At 53.4% G+C, this 21,072-nt stretch overlaps 2 protein-coding genes across 2 annotated transcripts; both read left to right on the forward strand.

Annotated features, from left to right (window-relative positions):
* The first annotated feature begins 710 nt into the window (after positions 1 to 710).
* Positions 711 to 1,499, forward strand: LOC116500114 (olfactory receptor 14C36-like). Its single transcript, XM_032205029.1, has one exon. It carries the CDS (start codon positions 711 to 713, stop codon positions 1,497 to 1,499), a length of 789 nt encoding a protein of 262 aa, XP_032060920.1.
* Positions 1,500 to 8,999: 7,500 nt separating this feature from the next.
* LOC116500115 (antigen WC1.1-like) lies at positions 9,000 to 15,775 on the forward strand. The gene is made up of 9 exons (XM_032205030.1): positions 9,000 to 9,429; positions 10,665 to 10,973; positions 11,212 to 11,517; positions 11,626 to 11,952; positions 12,033 to 12,347; positions 12,473 to 12,787; positions 13,507 to 13,821; positions 15,083 to 15,391; positions 15,630 to 15,775. Exons 1-9 carry the CDS (start codon positions 9,000 to 9,002, stop codon positions 15,773 to 15,775), a joined length of 2,772 nt encoding a protein of 923 aa, XP_032060921.1.
* Positions 15,776 to 21,072: the final 5,297 nt, after the last annotated feature.

Genomic DNA, 21,072 nt, shown 5'->3' on the forward strand with positions numbered 1-21,072 from the left:
TGGGTGGAAGGAGCCCCCTTACAGGACAGGGTAGGGCAGGGTCCTGCTGGTGCCCAAAGGCTCTTGCCTGGGGAAGGCTCCTCAGAGCTCCACAGCACCCCCAGGGAATTTTGTGGGGAGATTCTTGTCAGGGAAGTCCAAGGCAGGAGCTACCTGAAGGGAAGGCACTCTCTGGACTCTCTGCTTTCATGCCTGCCATGAGGGTGAATCATGGGGATGATAATGATGATAAGAGCTGTCAGGTTATTAGAAGGGGCAGAAGCTCAAAGAGCATGCCTCTGGACTGTGGGCATCTGAGATCCGTGTGCAATGCACTTTACCACATACCGTAGCACAGTACTGAATCATGCTGATCACACAGATGATCCACCTGATCCCTTAGGCACCCTTAGACAGAAAGAAACAGAGCTCATAGGGAATAGACAGTACGTCTTGTGGAGAGGGTTTCTGTGAAACACAAATGAGGTTTTGTGCAGAGAAGTTTTTCTAAGTTGACACAGTCTTTTCCTCCATGGACAGCCAACCATGTTCTGAGGCAGCAAATGTCCAACAGCAGCTTCCCCACTGAGTTCCTCCTCCTGCCATTCGCAGACACACGGGAGCTGCAGCTCCTGCACTTCGCGCTCTTCCTGGGCATCTACCTGGCTGCCCTCCTGGGCAACGGCCTCATCCTCACAGCCATAGCCTGCAACCACCGCCTCCACACCCCCATGTACTTCTTCCTCCTCAACCTCACCCTCCTAGACCTGGGATCCATCTCCACCACTGTTCCCAAAGCCATGGCCAATTCCCTGTGGGACACCAGGACCATCTCCTACTCGGAATGTGCTATACAAGTTTTATTCTTTTTCTTTTTCATCTCAGCAGAGTTTTCTCTTCTCATCATCATGGCCTATGACCGCTACATTGCCATCTGCAAACCCCTGCACTACGGGACAGTAATGGACAGCAAAACTTGTGTCAACATGGCAGCAGCTGCCTGGGGCAGTGGCTTTCTCTATGCTGTGCTGCACACTGCCAATAGCTTTTCCCTCCCCCTCTGCCAAGGCAATGCCCTGGACCAGTTCTTCTGTGAAATTCCCCAGATCCTCAAGCTCTCCTGCTCAGATGCCTACCTCAGAGAAGTTGGGCTTATTGTGCCTAGTGTGTGTTTAGCCTTTGGGTGTTTTGTTTTCCTTGTGCTTTCTTACATGCAGATCTTCAGGGCTGTGCTGAGGATCCCCTCACAGCAGGGCCGGCACAAAGCTTTTTCCACATGCCTCCCTCACCTGGCCGTGGTCTCCCTGTTCATCAGCACTGCCTTTTTTGCCTACCTGAAACCCCCCTCTATGTCCTTCTCCTCCCTTAATCTTTTGCTGGCAGTTCTGTACTCGGTGGTGCCTCCAGCAGTGAACCCCCTCATCTACAGCATGAGGAATCAGGAGCTGAAGGATGCAGTGTGGAAAGTGATGAATGGAGGTTTTTCAGAAGGAATAAACTGCCTGTGTTCTTCATGTTAACTGTATACAGACCCAGAAATCTTTCTATTTGTTTCTATTTTTTTTTCTTTTTTACTTTGCTTTACTCCTCATAGTGTTCCCCACAAAGAAACATCGTTGGTCATACCTTCGTACACTGTATGTACCTGTCTCATGTGACTCCAAGTCTTTGTATAAATGGTGGGTCAGGCTTTCTGTGTATTTTAATAAAAGAAAGGATCATACATTGACTTACTTGCCTGATACCCTTCCTTGTAGACCTGTGGTGGAGCTTCAGGGACACATGGCAGAGGGGGAGGGGAGAAGAATCCTGCCACAGCAGCACTGCCAGGGTGTACCTGTGATTGTTCCCTATTCTCTGATAGCACCACAGAGACAGTGAATTCACCTGCCTCTGTACACAATAGGCGAGAGGAATGATGGCAGGCAGGCATCTTTCTGGAGGAAAGCGGGAGCTTCCTGGAGACCCCAAGCACTTGGCAGGGACAGTGTGTGCCCAGGAGTCAGTAGCACATGGAGCCCATAGAGCACGGGCACGTCCCAGGTGGAGCCACCCTGAGGTGCTAAATCTGGGTGGGAAAAGGAAAAGCAGAGCTCTGCAACTCCAGGGAACACAGCAGGCATAAGGAAAGCTCTCTGTTGAATTGGTTGTTATACCTCTGGTGAAATTTCATAGATTGAATACAGTGAATCACCCCAAAACATATCCTGACATTGGAGATGTGTTTGACTCGATGATCCTTGTGGGTCCCTTCCAGCTCGGGCTATTCCATGAGTCTCTGACTCTGAAGAAGGCCGGCTATCTGTGCCGGCTATCCATGGCCAAGGAACCACTTGTGTGGGAGGCACTCAGTGCCAGTGCCCCACACCAGCTGGTTCTGTCTTCCCAGCTTGACCAGCACGGCCCTTCAGAGTGCCCCCACGGCCCCAAGCACCACAGCCCCCTTGCTCTGCAGAGCAGCACCACCAGCTGGGGGCTGTGGGCAGCATGGGAAGGGGCTGCAGGAATGACTGCTCAGGCCAGCCCAGACGTGCTGGGCTGGGGCAAGGCTGTGTGGGACATGGGGTGTCCTGGGAGCAGAGCAGGGCACTGTGGGTGCGCAATGGTGCTGCTTGAGGAACCCCAGGGCCAGCAGTGTGGTGCTGTGCTGTGCTGGGGAGTGGGGCTGGCCTGGGGGGCTGCAGGATGCCTGTGGGAGGGGAATCTCCTGCAGATGGCAGCAGCAGGGACACTGCAACTGACCTCCACTTTTCCATTTGATGCTTTGGGGTCTGCCCAGCCTGGGATGCTCTTCTGGGCTGGGTTGGGGAGAGGATAGGAGATGAAGGTGTGGAGAGCTTGGGAGGGTCTGGGCTGAGCTGGCCTGCTGGGTGAGACAGGGAGGACCAGCAGAGCAGGGGCTGGGATGGACCATTGTTCTCTGCACACTCTGGGAAATGCTGCCTCAGGGCAATGGTCCCAGAACAGCTCCTTGCAACCACCATTCCCAGACTGGGCTCTTGCCACAGCTTACACAAGTGGTTTATATTTCCTCCTCTGAGGGATATCGAATTAATGTATCAGGAGTCCATGTCTTTATTCTCCATATGAGAGTGCACAAGATGTGGGCGTGGAGAGATGACTACCAGTGAGCAGAAGTTCCATAAGATATTCCCTAGGAGTATACTGTGGGACAGACAGTGACTCAAGGTCATCTTCCTTTGCAGGCAATGTGCCCTGGGAATGCACTTGAATGAAACAAATCTAGACATGAAGACTTTCTCACCCACCACAGAGAGTTTTGAACACTTCCCTAACATGTGCACTCAGTGCTTGATAAGTTTTTGCATATTGAGGTGGTCATTTCCTTCAGGATGCCCTAAAGGAGCTGAAGAACTCCCAGGGAAATGTGAGTCCAGAAATGTGGGAGGCCTTCTGAAGCATGAGCTGCTTGGCCCACAGGGTACCTGAGGAATTGTGCAGGGCATCCCCTACACCGGGTATTCCTGGATGGGCTGGGAAGAGGCCTGCTGAGCACAACACCTCCTTGTAGCCCTGTGGATCCTGGCTGTGAGGTAACGTCTGTCCCAGCAGCTGGCTGGCCAACAGCAGGGAGGCAGAGCCTCTGAGGTCATAAAGGCCTTCGGAAAGCTGCCCCCAACAGGGTGACACATTTGGGGAGACCAGGGGAAAGCTGAGAGAATAAAGGTGGGAGATTTGGGGGAGAGAAGAGGGACTTGGCTAACAGAAAGGAAAGATCTGGAAGAGGTGAGAGGGGTTCAGGCAAGGCTGTGCTGCTGCAACACTTACTAGGAAAACATCCATGTCAAGCCCTGGCAATATTTTGAAGCAGTAACCATCAGCCCTACTTACCCCTACATCTAAATGCTATCCCTCTCTCTGCAAGGAATTCACTACTCTTACTCCTAACCCCAAATCTCACTTGGCGTGGGTTTGCCAAGTCCCAAATCCATAAGGCCTTACCGTACACTCTTAGCTCAATTCTCACCCTATTCCTCAGCCTTTCATCCCTAGCATGGAATTCCAGCCTTAACATGATTCCTCAACAGAGCCCTGAAGAAAATGCCAACATAACATAACATAGTCTCTACACTAGACACAGACTAGAAGCCAACGCAGTAAACACAGACCTCCCTCTAATACTCTGCCCAACTACTAACCCTGGAAGGCAAGATCTAATCCCTAAACCCTAACCTGAACACCTAATCCCCAAATGCTGCATTCCTGCGGTCTAGTCACCTAACTGAAGCAGTTTGGCCTCATGAAGCTGAGAGAACAACCCTGCAGACACCAAGGTCAGTGAAGAAATAGGCTGTGGAAGTGCTCCAGGTGGTAGAGCAGAAGTTCCCCTGCAGCCCATGGTGCACCATGTTGGAGCAGATCTCCACATGGCAACTGATGGAAGACCCCATGTGGGAGCAGTTGTATGTGGCCTGAAGGAGGATGCAGTCCAGGGAGAGGTCCTGCAGGAGAAGACTCCAGGTCAAAACTGTGGAGAGGAGCCCAGCTCTAGGCAGCCCCTTGTTATGGGGCCTTTCTTCTGAGGACAAACTTGTATTGACTCTTTGATAGATGCACAGGCAAGGACAGGACTCAGGATGGCATCGCCCTTCAGGAAGGAACTACCTTTGGGATTCCCTTGAAGTGTGGAACTCCTGGCTGTGTCACAGCTTGAGCCACTGAACTGTGCAGGCAGACCAAAGTCCCACTGTGACAGAAGCAACGTCGTGCTTCCCCTGAAGCCACTCCCCTCCCAGTCTTCCTGAACTACCATTGACACCGCAGACTCAAGCAAACAGAGATAAAAGGGAGTGCGAGAATGCCAGTGCTGTACAAACTCAGGGACAATGATACATGATATAGCAAGTAACTGGAACACGACCTGAGCACCAGCTCATCACAAGCACCAGCTTCATGCTTAGTTGGTTTGAAAGGACTGAGAACAGGACTTTAGAAAAAGCATAAATCTTAGTATGCACTCAGCCTCACCAGAAGTAGCCCTGCAGAATGACAACCCATCTGGCTGCTCATGGCTTGGACAAGTGTACAGTTTGCTGGTTGAAGAACTTTCTAAATGGCCATGCTCAAAGAGTGAAGGAGTGAAGGGAGTTCAGTCCAGTTGGTGTCAGTTGACCAGATGTTCAGCTTAGTCATCAGTGACATTCCCCAGGGCTTGGGTCCAGTTTTATTTAATATATAGATCTACGATCCGAATGAGAGGATCAAGTACACCCTCAGTATATTTGCAGATGACAAGAAGTTAGGTGGGACAGTTGATCTGCTTGAGGGTAGGAAAGCTTTGCAGAGGGATGTGGAAAGGCTAGATTGATGGACTGAGTCCAATCACATGACATTCAACGGTGCTTCTGCACTTGGATCATAACAACCCCATGCAGTAGCATAGGCTTGGGGAAGAGTGGCTGGAAAGCTGTCCAGAAGAAAAGCACCTGGGGATGTTGGTCAACAGCCAGCTGAACATGAGCAGCCACCACCCATCATGGACAGGGACTCTGACATCTTCCAATAGATCATCTGTGCTTATGAGGTCACTGTCAGCTGAAGATCTGATAGGCCACGAGCAGGCCCATGGCAGGTGAATATTCCTGTGATAACAGTGGTGCCTGAGTCGCTGACAGGCTGAGAGCAAGGGTGGCCTGTGCTAGGCGCTGTGAGGACCGTGATGCCTGAGAAGCCAGGAGGCCAGGAATAAGCACATGGCTTGTGTGGGTCTTTGGGAGCTTATGATGTCATGTCAGCGATGGCACACCATGCTTGATTTCTCCTGAAATTCAACAGAAGCCCCAGGCACCTGTCTACTGGTGCATCACACTACTTCATTGGGAACAGAAACCAAACAGGTGTCTATGTGGTGCTCAGGTCAGTGGTGCCTGTGGAGCTGACAGACCACCAGCAAGCCCACAGCTCTTGGAAGAACTTGTGAGGGCACTGTTGCCTGAGAAGATGACAGGCAGGAAGGAGACCCATGCCTGGGGAATGGACTTGTGATGCCACTCTTGGCTGAGTAGCCAATAGGCCAGGAGCAGGTGCATGGCCAGATAAGTTCTTGGGAGGTCACTGGAGCCTGACTACTTCCATGGCGAGTATGCATCAGCTGCAAGGATATCAGAGAATCACAGAGTCATAGAATGGTTTGGGTTGTAGGAATTCTAGTGACCATCTAGTCCACATCCCTCTGCTACAGGCAGGGACACCTTCCATTAGGCAGCATGTGCCTATGAGGTCATGGTCAGCTGAGGAGTTGATAGGCCAGGAGCAGGCCCCTGGCCTGTGGATGTCATTTGGATGCCAGTGGTGCCTGTGTAACTAACTGGCTGAGAGCAAGGGTGGCCTGTGCTAGATGCTGGGAGGACCCTGGTGCCTGAGAAGCCAGGAGGCCAGGAATAAGCACATGGCTTGTGTGGGTCTGTGGGGAGGTCACTGGTGATCAATTAGCTGATAGGTCAGGGCAAGGCCCACGGATTGTACAGGTACCTGTGAGGTCACTGGTGCCTGAGGAGGTGGCAGGCCTGCAACAGGCCAAGAACTTGTGTAGGTGTTTGTGAGGTCATTGCTGTCTGAATATAGGCCAGGAGCAGGCCCATGGCATGTGAAGATGCTATGGCATCACCTGGAGCTGTATTGGGCAGAATCATGAAATAGCCCGAGTTGGAAAGAATCAAGGATCAGTGAGTCCAACTCCAGCCACCAGACAATAAAATAAATTATATATGTATCTAAAAAACTATACAAACTGTAAATATATTTTAAAAATACTAAAATATATAATGTATAGATTTATAAAAAATAAACCTTTTACATATGTATAATACATGTAAAATTAATTTAATGAAAAATAAAATAAAATAAGATAAAATATATAATAAAATTAATATAATATATTATACTGTATAATATAACATAATACAGTATAATATACTGGAATACTTTATGTAATAAAAATATTTATCAAATAAAAATATAATATAATCTATAATATAATATCGGTAATTATATATTATAATATGAACTATATAATAATACATGAAATATATAAGAATAATATTTAATCTAATAAAATATATAAAAATATAATAATGTATAAGTAATATATATATATTGTATATATTCATAAAAATGTGTGTTCTATTAAAAATATAAAATGTATATATATATGTGTGTATTTATATTTATATATATATATAATAAACTATATGTCTGAGAGCATTGTCCCAACACTTCTTGGACTGTGCCAGTCTTGGAGCTGTGAGGAAGCTGGGAGGCACCGCAGGGCCATGCCTGGGCACGGGGCCAGGAGGAAACCACCGTCTTCCTGCCCGGGCGCCATGTCACGTGGGCTGCGGTTTGTGCACCTGCAGTGGCAGGCAGGCTCCAGCTCCCGACCCGCCGCGGGGAATAACGGCCCCTGGGTGACACGCTGAGAGCCAGGGAGACGCCTGAGGCTCTGGGCTGCAGCTCTGCTGCCAGGGCAGGCCCTGGACCAGCTCTGGCTGCTGCCGGGACCCCACAGGAGGCTCCCTGGTTAGGGACGGGACAGCCAGCTCTCCCAGCATGGGGCTCTGGCCCTGCCCAAGGGCCTTTCCCAGCTGCTGCTGCCAGCACAGCGGGGGCTGTAGCAGGGGCAGGGGCTGGTCCCTTCCTAGACTAACACAGCCCCGCTGCAGGACCAGTCCCCTGGATCCCATGGCGCAAGGATGGCCGGACAATTGCACCTTGGGCTCTTGGATGCTACAGCTTAGGAGATGCTCCGTGCTCCCACAGCAGGCTGCAAGGGGTGTCAGAGCCATCTGCCCCCACACCCAGCCCTACCCCACGATGATCTCCCACCGCAGTGACGTGAGACCCGCAGCGGAGCCGTCCCTCATATATGGTCATGAAGAGCGCTGGAGAAGTTCATTGGAGAGCTGGGCTGCGTCGGAGGGGAGATAAGTGCCGATAACGTCTAAAAAGGTGCCTGCTGCTTCGATTGGCTCCTCCTGCAGCTGGGACAGCATCTGCACAGATATATTGCCCTCCCATCATCTCCATTTCACTGTGGGTCCCCAGGAACTCCAGCAGCAGGGCTGTGCTGTCAGGACAGGAGCCTCAGGATGGGGACAGAGGGACTCCTGTCCCCTTGGGTGCTGTGGCTGTTCCTCTGGGTGCAGCCTTGCAGAGGTAAGTGCCAGCTTCTCTGTTCCACAGCCTTGGGACAGTGGACAGCAGTGGGGTCATTGGGATCTCTCTGGGAGTGGGGTTGTTTTCAGGCACCACTGAAATGAGAGGCAGAAGGTTCTCAGTCTCTCAGCTCTGTTCTTTAATCTGTGCCTGTCTGGGTGGGAGGGGTAATCCATTTTCATATCTCCCATGTTTTTGGCAGCCCAAGCCTGACTTCATTTCTAGACTCCTTGTCCTTGGGTACCCTTTTGTGACCCCTTGTTCCCCAGCACTGTGCCTCTGGATCTGGAGTAGCTCCAGACAGTGAGAGTGGCCCTCAGTGATCTCCAGGGCACAGCCAATGTCTGGGATGCCCCAGGGGGGTTGTGTGCTGTTCCCTGCCCCTGGGATCTGGGGAAGCACTGACTCCAGGAGGGCAGGTTGTGTCCCATTAACAGAAGGGGACTGGGGCATCTGCACCGAGAGGTGCTCTTCTTGGGGACCCTGGTCAAGCACAGGGGCCAGTCTGACAGCAGGGATTGGGAAGGAATGTGGGCTGTCGATATTTTTGTGGTCAACCCAGACAGTGGGTTTGGGAGGTGCGTGTGGCAGACAATGGGCAATGGAAGCTGCTCAGGGGCATGGGTCTGTTTGGGGGACACTGGGATGGGGAGGAGTGGGAGACCTGTGCAGGGCTGGGGGTTGTGTGGGGGTGGGCATGGGTGGGGGCAGGGGTCCGCTGGGGTGGGAGGAGGTGGTGAGGGCTGTGGGGCAGCAAATGGCCCAGGAGGGCTAGAGCTGGGTATCCCCAGCCCAGCATAGCCCATGGGGAGAGGAGGAACCCCCCACTGCCCCTGAGATAGCCTATGGGGACAGGGATCCCACCGTGGGAACTGGGAGTCTGCCTGGGGAGGGGGTCCTCACGGACATACAATGTGGGGCTTAAAACTCTCCTGACCCTTCCTGTGTTGGTGTTTGAAGGGGCTGCGGAGGTGAGGCTGGCGGATGGCGGCAGTCGCTGTGCTGGGAGAGTGGAGGTGAAACACCAGGACCAGTGGGGGACCGTGTGTCATTTCTCCTGGGACATGACTGATGCTGCAGTGGTTTGTAGGCAGCTGGGCTGTGGGGTTGCTCTCAAAGCTCATTGGAATGCACACTTTGGGCCAGGCTCTGGGCCCATTTGGATGAATTATGTTGGCTGTCGTGGCACCGAGTCTGCCCTGTCTGACTGCACACATGCAGGATGGGGTAAAGCATACTGCGATCACAGCTTGGATGCTGGAGTGACATGCTCAGGTAAGGACTGAACTTGTTCCCTACTTCTGGGACGAGGACACTTCTAAGAGACCTGGCTGTGACCTCAGGAAGCAACAAGTGGACACCAGAACATGGCTCTGTGTGTCAAGTTGCACTCTGAGCTGGGTCTGTCACTGCTGGTGTCCCTTGTCCCTGGGGAAAGCCCAGTGGGAGCACATCCAGCCTCGCCATGAAGCTGGAGTAGCCAAGCCTAGGGAGATGCCTGCGGTTGGGAGAGGAAAGCCCTCACTCTTCCCCATTGTGCTGCCTGGTTCCCATCTTTCTCCTCCCACTCACCCAGGCCCTGTCTGGCAGGCTGGTCCCTATGCCAGGGGAATCTAGAGCAACTCCCCCAGCCACCAGCAGCCTCAGGGAAGGGCGTGCAATGGCCCAGGACTTTTGGGTTGTACCCCCAGCGGCCAAGAGAACGTTGGCCAAAGCAGAGGGGCTGCTCAGAGGGCAGGAGCACTGGGCTTGTGCAGAGGAGCAGGGTGGCAAGCAGCACCTTGTTCCTGTCCCAGGGTCCCCCCAAGAGAGGCAGCCCCCAGTGACATGGCCCCTCCAGGCAGTGCTGACCCACTGCCCAGCCTCTCCTGCCTGCCCTGTGCCCCAGGGGCTGTGCCAGCACCTCCTGGCTCTCCTCTCTGCCTGCCCTCACACCAGGAGCTCGTGTAAACCCAGGGCTGCTCTCTGCCTGCTTTCCTGACCCATGCATGGTAGGTGGCTGGGGACGTGCATGCCCAGCACCACACTGTCCCTGCCGGAGGACCCCCCTTTGCAGAGGATCCCCCGATATGCCCTATCTAACAGGAGTTCCCAACATTCCCTGGGAAGAGGGGGGCTTTTTGGCAGATCCAAGGATTTCTTCTAAATGGCCTGAGCCTTGTGGGGCAGAGCAGGCTGAAGTAGCCCTGAGTTCCTGGGCCTGTTTCCCTGGGCCCACGTGCTGCAGGTGCTGCAGTGCTGGGTCTGGGGCCAGGCAGCCCAGGGGCTCCGGGCAGCAGCAGTTTGAGCGGTGTCTGCAGCTGGGGGCTTGGAAAAGAGGACATGGGTGCTGGGCTGGTTTCTGAGAAGCAGCAGGGGGGTCCCGAATCTCTTTGTGCCATCAGTACCCCCTGAGAGCTGCTGGGCTGGCCGTGGGGCTCTGCATGTGACCACCTTAGGGCTGAGGTGGGAGGTGGGCACGGAAGTGCCAGAGGGCTCTGGGAACTCACAGGTCTCCTTGGTTGCTCCAGGATTTGTGCGGCTGGTCGGAGGGGACAGCCCCTGCTCAGGAAGTGTGGAGATCTACGACAGGGACCAGTGGAAAGCTGTCTGTCACTCCCACTTTGGTGCCAAAGCTGCCGAGGTGGTGTGCAGGGAGCTGCAGTGTGGCACAGCCCTGTCTGTCCATGGGGCAGCTCAGCTGGGAGAAGGGGCCGGTCCTGTCTGGGACAGAGAGCTGCAGTGTGTGGGGAATGAATCCGTCCTCTCCTTCTGCCCCACGGGGGCCCCCAAGGACAAGGCCTGCACCCACAGCAATGGCACTCATGTCACCTGCACACGTAAGGACTTTGAGTGGGATGATGGCCACGGGGGCTGTGGTTGGAGCTGGAGAGCAGTGTGGGCACTAGGCTGTGCTGGGTGGGGGAGATGTGAGGAGAGGTGGTGGTCTGCAGCCCTAAAATTAGAGTGCTGCAGGAGGAGAAAGGCACGTTGTCTCTTTGGCCACTCCTGCAGCTCCTGTGGGAGCAAGAGCACAAATGTGGCCTCTCTCACCATCCTTTGTCCTTGAGTACACAGGATTCAGGCTGGTGAACGGCAGCACAGCGTGTGAGGGCAGGGTGGAGGTGGAGGTGCTGGGGAGCTGGGGGACCCTCTGTGCCTCCCACTGGGACCTCTCGGACGCCCACGTTCTCTGTCGGCACCTCGGCTGTGGCTTTGCTGAGTCCATTCCTGGAGGAGGGCATTTTGGGAGAGGAACCGGCCCCGTCTGGAGAGACTCGTTCCACTGTGACGGGACTGAAGCCCACCTGGGGCAGTGCCCGGTGACTGCCCTGGGGGCCTCGCCGTGCTCCCAGGAGAACGCTGCTGCTGTCATTTGCTCAGGTGAGTGCTGGGCAGTGCTGCAAAGTCCATTTGCCCCTGGTGTGTGACACGGCCACACAAAGTTTTGGACCCCATTGCAGCACCAGGCTGAATTTCTGCTCTCATCAGGCCCGGCTCGCAACATGTCTGTACGGTTGGTGGGTGGAGAGAGCCGGTGCAACGGGCGCGTGGAGGTCTTCCAGCACGGGACGTGGGGCAGAGTCCTGGATGAGCAGTGGGACATGCAGGAGGCCAGCGTGGTGTGCCGGCAGCTGCAGTGCAGAGAGGCAGAGGCAGCCTACACCCCCATGAGGGCCGAGCGAGGACCAGGACCTGTGGGGCTGCATGGGGTGCGGTGTGCAGGGCACGAGGCTAACCTGAGCCTCTGCAACACCTCCCTGCCTCAGAGCACACCGGCAGAAGGGATCATGGAGGACGTGGGGGTCGTGTGCCGGGGTGAGTGGTGCTGCACGTCCCCCAGGTGTGGGGCTGGGAGGGCAGCCAGTCCCTGACGGCCGGGGTTCTCCCTGCTGCAGGGAGCCAGCGGGTGCGGCTGGTGGACGGGGCCGGGCGCTGTGCAGGGAGAGTGGAGATCTACTACCAGGGGCGCTGGGGCACCGTCTGCGACGACGCCTGGGACCTGGCCGACGCCGCCGTCGTTTGCCGCCAGCTGGGCTGCGGAGGGGCCCTGGAGGCAGCCGGCTCTGCTCGGTTTGGGGAGGGCTCCGGGCAGATCTGGCTGGATGGCGTCAACTGCTCCGGGGCCGAAGCTGCTCTCTGGGACTGCCCTGCCAAGGCCTGGGGGCAGCACGACTGCGGGCACAAGGAGGATGTGGGAGTCATCTGTTCAGGTCTGTGCTGGGAGCGGGGTTGGGAGCTGGGGCCAGTGAGGCCCGGGTGAGGGTAGAGCCAGGTAGGGCCAAGGCCATCAGCGGCTGACATCCAAGGACATCCCTGGGGCCTTTCCTCCTTCCAGAGTTCATGGCCTTGAGGCTGGAGAACAGTGACAGCTGCTCCGGGCGCCTGCAGGTTTTCTACAACGGGACGTGGGGCAGCGTTTGCTTCAATTCGATGACCACCGAGACGGTGTCACTGGTGTGCAAGGAGCTGGGCTGCGGGAATGAGGGGGATTGGGAAATAATCTTAAACTCTGCCAAGCTGTCTGGCACCGCATGGCTGGATCACGTGGAGTGTGGGAAGAGCAACAGCTCCTTCTGGCAGTGTCCCTCTGCTGCCTGGCATCTGCAGTCGTGTGATGACCTCCGAGAAGAGACCCACATCACCTGCAATGGTAAATCTGGTTTCTCAAGGCACCAGGTCCTGTTCCCCACTGGACATGGTGAAATGCAGAGAAGGAACCCAGAGGAGCTTTGACTTCCTGCATTAGACCCTGTTGCTGCTGGTGGCACAAAGGTGACTTCAGCTCTCAGAGCCACCCAGGTTCACCAGCATCAGTCAACGGCCAGGCTGCCATCAGCTCCTGGGAATTTGGTGCATTTGAGAGGTGCCTGGTGCAGGTGATGGATAGGAAGAAGTATGGGGTTAGAGTCACCGTGCTTTGGAGAGGGTGCTGGTCAGGGGAGGAGTGGGAACCCTGTGCAGGACTGGGGGTGGTATGTGGGTGAACATGGGCAGGGGCAGGGGGCCAATGGGGTGGGAAGAGGGGATTATGAGGGCTCTGGGCAGCAAATGGCCCAGAAGGGCTGTAGTTGGGCACCCCCAGAGCAGTCTTAGGGATATAGTTTAGTGGGGACTGTTAGCGTTAGGTCAGAGGTTGGACTCGATGATCTTGAGGTCTCTTCCAACCTAGAAATTCTGTGATTCTGTGATTCTGTGATTCAGTGCAGCCCATGGGCAGAGGAAGAATCCCCCCAACACTCCAGTGACAATCAGTGGGGACAGGGCTCCCACCCTGGGGCCTGTGACTGCCTGGGCAGCAGAGGGAGCACTCACAGACCCACCTTGTGGGGCTCAAAGGTCTCCTGACCCTTCCTGTGTTGGTGTTTGAAGGGTCTGCGGAGGTGAGGCTGGCGGATGGTGGCAGTCGCTGTGCTGGGAGAGTGGAGGTGAAACACCGGGGTCAGTGGGGGACCGTGTGCAGCGACCGCTGGGACATGACCGATGCTGCAGTGGTTTGTAGGCAGCTGGGCTGTGGGGTTGCTCTCGAAGCTCCTCGAAATGCACACTTTGGACCAGGATCTGGTTCCATTTGGATGGATGATGTTGAATGTAATGGCAAGGAGTCTGCCCTGTCTGACTGCACACACAATGGCTGGGGTCAAACAGACTGCGATCACAGCTGGGATGCTGGAGTGACATGTTCAGGTAAGGACTGAACTTGTTCCCTACCTCTGGGATGAGGACACTCCTAAGGGACCTGGCTGTGACTTCAGGAAGCAACAAGTGGACACCAGAACATGGCTCTGTGTGTCAAGTTGCACTCTGAGCTGGGTCTGTCACTGCTGGTGTCCCTTGTCCCTGGGGAAAGCCCAGTGGGAGCACACCCAGTCTGGTCATGAGGCTGGAGCAGCCAACCCTGGGGAGGTGCCCAGGGCTGGGAGAGGAAAGCCCCCACCCTTCCCCACTGTGCTGCCTGGTTCCCATCTTTCTCTTCCATTCACCCAGGCCCTGTCTGGCAGGCTGGTCCCTATGCCAGGGGAATCTAGAGCAGCTCCCCCAGCCACCAGCAGCCTCAGGGAAGGGCGTGCAATGGCCCAGGACTTTTGGGTTGTACCCCTGGCAGACAAGAGAACTGCGGCCAAAGCAGAGGGGCTACTCGGAGGGCAGGAGCACTGGGCTTGCACAGAGGAGCAGGGAGGCAGGCAGCACCTTGTTCCTGTCCCGGGGTCACCCCATGAGAGGTAACCTCTAGGGATACGGCCCCTCCAGGCCGTGCTGACCCGCTGCCCAGCCTCTCCTGCCTACCCTGTGTGCCAGGGGCTGTGCCAGCACCTCCTGGCTCTCCTTGGTGCCTGCCCTCATACCAGGAGCATGTGTCAGCCCAGCGCTGCTCTCTGCCTGCTCTTTTGCTCTGTGTGTGGCTGGTGGATGGGGTCATCCATGCCCAGCACCACACTTTGTCCCTGTCTGAGGACCCCCCCTTTACCTGCTCCCTGGATGTGCCCCATTCTAACAGCAGCTCCACAAGAGCTGCAGCAGCCCCTGGGAACAGGGGACTTTTTTTGAAGCTCCAAGGGGTTCCTCAGCGTGGCCTGAGCCCAGCAGGGCAGAGCCAGCTGCAGCAGCCCCCAGTGCCTGGACCCATTTCCCTGGGTCCACATGCTGTGAGTGCTGCAGTGCTGGGGCCGGTGCTGGGCAGCCCAGGGGCTCTGGGCAGCAGCAGTTTGTCTGAGTGGTGCCTGCAGCTGGGGGCTGGGAGAGAGGGCAGCCCATGGGTGCTGCGCAAGATTCAGAGGATCAGTGAGGATGGGGGGGGGTGCTGACCTCTTTGTGCCATCAGCACCCACTGAGAGCTGCTGGGATGGCCGTGGAGCTCTGAATCTGGCCACTTTAGGGATGAGGTGGGAGGTGGGCACGGAAGTGCCAGAGGGCTCTGGGAACTCACAGGTCTCCTTGGTTGCCCCAGGATTTGTGCGGCTGGTCGGAGGGGACAGCCCCTGCTCAGGAAGTCTGGAGGTCTACGACGGGGACCAGTGGAAAGCTGTCTGTCACTCCCACTTTGGTGCCAAAGCTGCCGAGGTGGTGTGCAGGGAGCTGCAGTGTGGCACAGCCCTGTCTGTCCATGGGGCAGCTCAGCTGGGAGAAGGGGCTGGCCCTGTCTGGGACAGAGAGCTGCAGTGTGTGGGGAATGAATCCACCATCCTCTTCTGCCCCTGGGGGGCCTCCAAGGACAAGGCCTGCACCCACAGCAATGGCATTCATGTCACCTGCACACGTAAGGACTTGGGGTGGAATGATGGCCACTGGGGTTGTGGTGGGAGCAGGAGAGCAGGGTGGGCACTGGGCTGTGCTGGGTGGGAGACAGGTGGGGTGAGGTGGTGGTCTGCATCCCCAAAATGAGAGTGCTGCAGGAGGAGAAAGGCATGCTGTCCCTTTGGCCTCTCCTGCAGCTCCTGTGGGAGCAAGAGCACAAATGTGGCCTCTCTCACCCTCCTTTGTCCTTGAGTACACAGGGTTCAGGCTGGTGAACGGCAGCACAGCGTGTGAGGGCAGGGTGGAGGTGGAGGTGCTGGGGACGTGGGGGACAGAGGCCAAAAAGGGAGCTGTTCAGAGGCAGACACCAGGTGATATTGGAGATGGCAGAGTGACATCTGAGTGACATTTGAAGTGCCAAATTCCTCTGGGCCATAAACAGAGATTTTATTATTGCATGTACAATATAATAGAAATGTAGCCATTGCTCAATAGCAAAGAAATAAAAGAAATAAAAGGCATGCTGTGACCTGGTTGCCATCACTGGAACGTGGTGGGACCACTCCCATGACTGGAGTGCTGCAATGACTGGTTATGGGCTCTTCAGAAGAGACACACAGAACAGAAGGGGTGGTGGTGTGGCTCTATATTAGGGAGTGTTTTGACATTGCAGAACTCGAATCTGGGAATGATAATATTGAGTCCCTATGGGTTAGGGTCAGAGGGAAGGCCAACAAGGCAGGCATCGTGGTGGGGATATCTTATTGACCGCCAAACCAGGATGAGGAGACAGATGAGGCGTTCTACAAGCAGACTTTGAGCTGTTCAGGACACTGGTTGGCAGAGTGCCTTGGGAGGCAGTTCTGAAGGGCAGACAAGTCCAGAAAGGCTGGACACTCTTCAAGAAGGAAATCTTCAAGGCTCAGGAGCAGTCTGTCCATCCCCACTGTCATGGTTTAACCCAGCCAGCAGCTAAACACCACGCAGCCGTTCGCTCACCCTACCCCTCCCTCTCTGGGACAGGGGAGAGAAAAGGAAAGTGAAGCCCGTGAGTTGAAATAAAGACAGTTTAATAAGACAGGAAAATAATAATAATAATAAATAATAATAATAATAATAATAATAATAATAATAATAATAATAATAATAATAATAATACAATGGTGATAATAGCACTACTACTAATAATATGTACAAACAAGTGATGCACAATGCAATTGCTCACCACCCGCTGACTGATGCTCAGCCTAACCCCGAGTAGTCCTGCCCCCTCCACCCAGCTAGCCACCCCTATATATTGTTTAGCATGACATCAGATAGTATGGAATACCCCTTTGGCTAGTTTGGGTCACCTGTCCTGGGTCTGTCCCCTCCCAGCTCTTACTGCACCCCCAGCCTGCCCGTTGGCAAGACAGAGCAAAAGGCTGAGATGTCCTTGGCTTGGTGTAAGCACTGCTCTGCAACAATTAAAACATCGGGGTGTTCTCAGCACTCTTCTCATCCTAAGCCAAAACACAGCATTCCACCAGCTACTAGGAAGAAAATTCTGTTCTAACTGAAACCAGGACACCCACGTACCCAAAGATGAGCCAGCATGAAAGAAGACTGGCTTGGCTGAACAGAAAGTTGTGGCTAGAGCTTAGGAAGAAAAAGAGGGTTTAGGACCTTTGGAAAAGAGGGCAGGCCACTCAGGAGGACTATAAGGACCTTGTGAGGATCTCCAGGGACAAAATTAGAAAGGCCAAAGCTCATCTGGAGCTCACTCTCACTGCTGCTGTTAAAGATAACAGAAAATGTTTTTATACATACAGAAACACAAAAAGGAGGACTAAGGAGAATCTCCATCCTTTACTGGATGTGGGGGGAAACTTAGTGACAAGAGATGAGGAAAAGGCTGAGGTGCTTAATGCCTTCTTTGCCTCAGTCTTTAGCGGCAAGACCAGTTGTTCTCCAGGTACCCATCCCCCTTATCTGGTGGAAGGGGATGGGGAGCAGAATGTGGGCCTCATAATCCATGAGGACATGGTTGGAGACCTGCTACAGCACTTAGATGTACACAAGTCAGTAGGGCTGGATGGGATCCACCTGAGGCATCCCACCCCTCATCCTCCTGTAGCGAGGTGGGCATTGGTCTATTCTCCAACGTGCCCTTTTATAGGACAAGGGAGAATAGGCTAAAGTTGTGCCAGAGGAGGTTTAGGTTGGATATTGGCAAAAACTTCTTTAGAACGAAGGCAAGAGGAGCCTGGCCAGGAGAGATGTGAGATCTGGGGGAGGAAAGAGGAGCTTGGACAGCAGAAGCTAACTATTTTGAAGAGGTAAGAATATTCAGGTAATGTTGATCCCACCATAAAGCTGACTTGAAGCAGTCATGTGAGGCCCTTACCCTATTTTAACCTCTTACATTAATACCTAAATCTAAATGCCACTCCACACCCTGACAGTAATCCACCACTCTAATTTTTGACCATGATATCCCTTGAAGCCAAAATTAGTCCATAACCCCTTTCCATTACCTTTCCTCTCTTGCTCATCCTCATCCCTGCCCTTAACAATACCATTGAAATGCTCTATTTATCCCTAGTCTTCTTGCAGATCTAAACAAAACCTTCAATCAAACAACTTGCCCATACCCTAACCACAGACCTGACACCACAAGCAGAACACCAAACACTCCCACTAAACATCTGCTTAATTTCTCACCCAGAAAGGTTTGCCATAGTCCCTAATGCCATAAATGAATAAGTATCATCCAAAGCCTATCTTCCTGTGCATTAACCTTCTCACCTTTAACCCTTTTCCTAACCCTAAACATAGGTTCTTGTTCCCTTGGGTCAGGTCAGGAACCATGAGATTGCTGTGCAGTCACATTGCATTCAAAGATGAATGTGAGGGGCCATGGATTTGATCAGCTTGTAGGCCACAAGGAGGAGATGGGTGGGAATGCTCTGATGAGCTCAGCTCTATCTCAGGATCTCCCAAACCAGCAGGAGGAATTGGCCTGTGAAAGGGACTGTGAGGTCACTTCTGTCTCTGCAGTTGATAGGGCAGCAGCAGGAACGTGTCACAGAAAGGGACTGTGAGGTCACTTCTGTCTGAAGCAGCTGACAGGTCACACTTTTACTCGGGAACTCTAGTTTTCAGCTGACATCTGCCAGTGGTCCTGGTAGACCAGCAGAAGACACTGGGTTGGCATGCTGACTGTGGGATCCCCTCTGCCTACATTCCCAGGAGGACCCAGACAGAAAAAGGCTCAGATATGGGTTGTCCTGTCTCTTCTGCTTGAGTCCATGACTGGACAGCAGCAGGCACAAGGCTTGGGTGTGTCTGCAGAAAAGTCTGTAAGGTCAGCAGCCGGACCATGGCTTGGAAGATCCTGGTGAGGTGACTTCTGTCTGGTTAGTTGACAGGATGCAAGAAGGATGACAGGTTGGGATGCCTACTTTAGGAGTGGTTTCCACCCTGATGGAGCTTTCTTTGGTAGTAGGAAAGAGCAGGAGAGAAAAACCTGCCAGAAAGTGCACCTTGGAAGGTTGGCACTGGCCATGAAGAAGACAAAATGTCCCTCAAAGAGTTGTGCTGTGGTGCTAGAGGTCACCCAAAGAGTGTCTTTGATCAGACCATGGGTTTGTGTTTGAAGGAACAGCTGGTGAGGGTTGACGAGACATTGGTGAAACCACGGAAATGCCAGGATGAAAGCAAGGTGGTTAACAGAGATGGGTGTCTGCAGGTTTCCAGGAAATAGGGCAAAGTGTGGGGCAACATAGGAAAGTCTGGAGAGGACAAAGAGGTGGGTGCTGGCAAGAACAGAAGGCCCCAGCAGCCCTGATATTTTTGTCCCCTTGGATAGAGCTTCTGAGGAGATGAGATACAGTCATTGCAAGGGTCTCATTGCTTTCTTAGACCCTGTGCAGAGGCAGGGAGGTGTCATACCATTGTTCTTCTTGAGGCATCACACTGCCCACCATATCCCACAGACCCCAAGCAAGAGCCCAGAGCCAGACATGGGAGTGCAGGACATTCCCTTCTAGTGGCTGGAGTCAGGACCTGGCCCTTTTACTTCAGCACAACAAACCCAGACTTTTCTCAGCACAGTGCTTTGCCTATCTGTAATCATGGCCTCCAATTATCTGCCCTAATGAGTCCCTGAGGAGAATCTTTTGGTAACGGCCCTCAGTGGGACCCATTAATACTCCAAGTCACTTCAACTTTTCCTTCTGACTTTACTTGCTCAAGCAATTGCATCATTCTCCTCTCAGTACTTGAGTTTCACAGACTGAGCACCAAAATCCACCATGGAACTCATTACAGTGCAGAAACTCCTAAGCAAACATATGTCTTCCATAGTGTTATTCAAGTCTTCAAGACTTGGAGAACTAATTGGAGAGCTTTCATGGTGTAGTTAAGGAGGAAGATTTCAAAAAACACCTAATAAACATCTCTTCTAATTTTAAAGGATGATTTTTGTTGCATTTCAGTTTTGAGCACCTTTCTTCAATTTATATTAATCCAGGGCTTCTCCTGTGAAAAAAAAAGGTGGAAAAGCAGACACTTGAGGTTTGACAGTGCATAGACAACCTTGCTCCTCACAACCCCAACCCTGACACTTCTCTCACTGCCCACCTGGCTCTTGCATCCCTTTCCCTTACACCAGACATCTGCACTGAAGTCTGCAGCTGGATGTTACAGCCCCCTTGCACCAGCTCCCACCTGCTTTCCTTAGAGAACTGGCTGCACACAGGCACAGAAGGGTTTTTCCTTATTTTAAAACAATCAACAGGAAAACATGCAGCAATTTTCCAAACAGCAAAGCAAGCTCCTCATCTTGTATGTCTCCAGTCAGGCTTACCTCACTGGTTTTAAAATTAAGTAAATTTAGTGTTTTATACTAATTAATAGGAAAGTATAGGTATTAAGATTACTATTATTCCATAAGATTTTAATTCAATGATAAATGATGAGGAGCTTGCTACAGAAACAATTAGACAGACTGCTAATCGATGGGCAAGCTTGAACTCAATGAAGCTCAAAGCAGCAACTGGGTCAGTGAGAGAAATCTGAATGATCAAAGAGTAAGGGGAGGAAGAAGCAGGAGAACCATGGGAAGTGCATAGGTCATGACAGGCATCTGGAAAGGGGACATTCAATATAGATAGTTTATTCGAGATGGGTGAAAGTGCCTGGAAGATGAGGGAGTACGCCATGATGGAGAAAGCAATGAAATGCAAGTGCTGGTGACCATCAGTATTTCTTCTCCTGTGATGAATAGAGATCCTGAGAATTCACCTGAAGAAGGATGTAGATCACTGGTGAAGGAAGTGTCTTTTTGTGCCATCACCAATGCAGATTACAAAATACTTCCTCACATCATGGTAATATGTCCCACCCCATCTTTACCATCCTGTGGGTCAAGGTAGAGGGAGCTGTCAGCCAAGGGACATATTTGGGTGACAAAGAGGGGACCCAGCAGAGACAAGGAGTCCAGGCAGTGGGGTGGGGGAGGCCAGGAGAAGCAGCCCAAGGGGTGCTGCTGCTTGTGAGGACACGTTTGTGCCAGCAGCCTGAGTGGACAGCAGCTCTGTGGAGGCGAGGGGAGTCCAGGGAGCACATGCCAAGAGTGCTTCTGCCAGCAGAGACAAGGCCGGGGCTGAGGCCAAGGGGAGAGGCAGGCCCAGGGCATGGGGCTGCAAGGGCCATGCTGAG

This window comes from Aythya fuligula, chromosome 31 (genome assembly GCF_009819795.1).
Source record: "Aythya fuligula isolate bAytFul2 chromosome 31, bAytFul2.pri, whole genome shotgun sequence".
Lineage (NCBI taxonomy): Eukaryota > Metazoa > Chordata > Aves > Anseriformes > Anatidae > Aythya > Aythya fuligula.

Bases quoted from the DNA above. Each gene is read 5' to 3' on its own strand.
- LOC116500114 (XM_032205029.1), top strand. From the start codon at position 711: ATGTACTTCTTCCTCCTCAACCTCACCCTCCTAGACCTGGGATCCATC.
- LOC116500115 (XM_032205030.1), top strand. From the start codon at position 9,000: ATGGGGACAGGGATCCCACCGTGGGAACTGGGAGTCTGCCTGGGGAGG. The intron at 12,348-12,472 runs GTCTGTGCTGGG...TCCTCCTTCCAG, and splicing joins TGTGGGAGTCATCTGTTCAG to AGTTCATGGCCTTGAGGCTG. The intron at 13,822-15,082 runs GTAAGGACTGAA...TGGTTGCCCCAG, and splicing joins TGCTGGAGTGACATGTTCAG to GATTTGTGCGGCTGGTCGGA.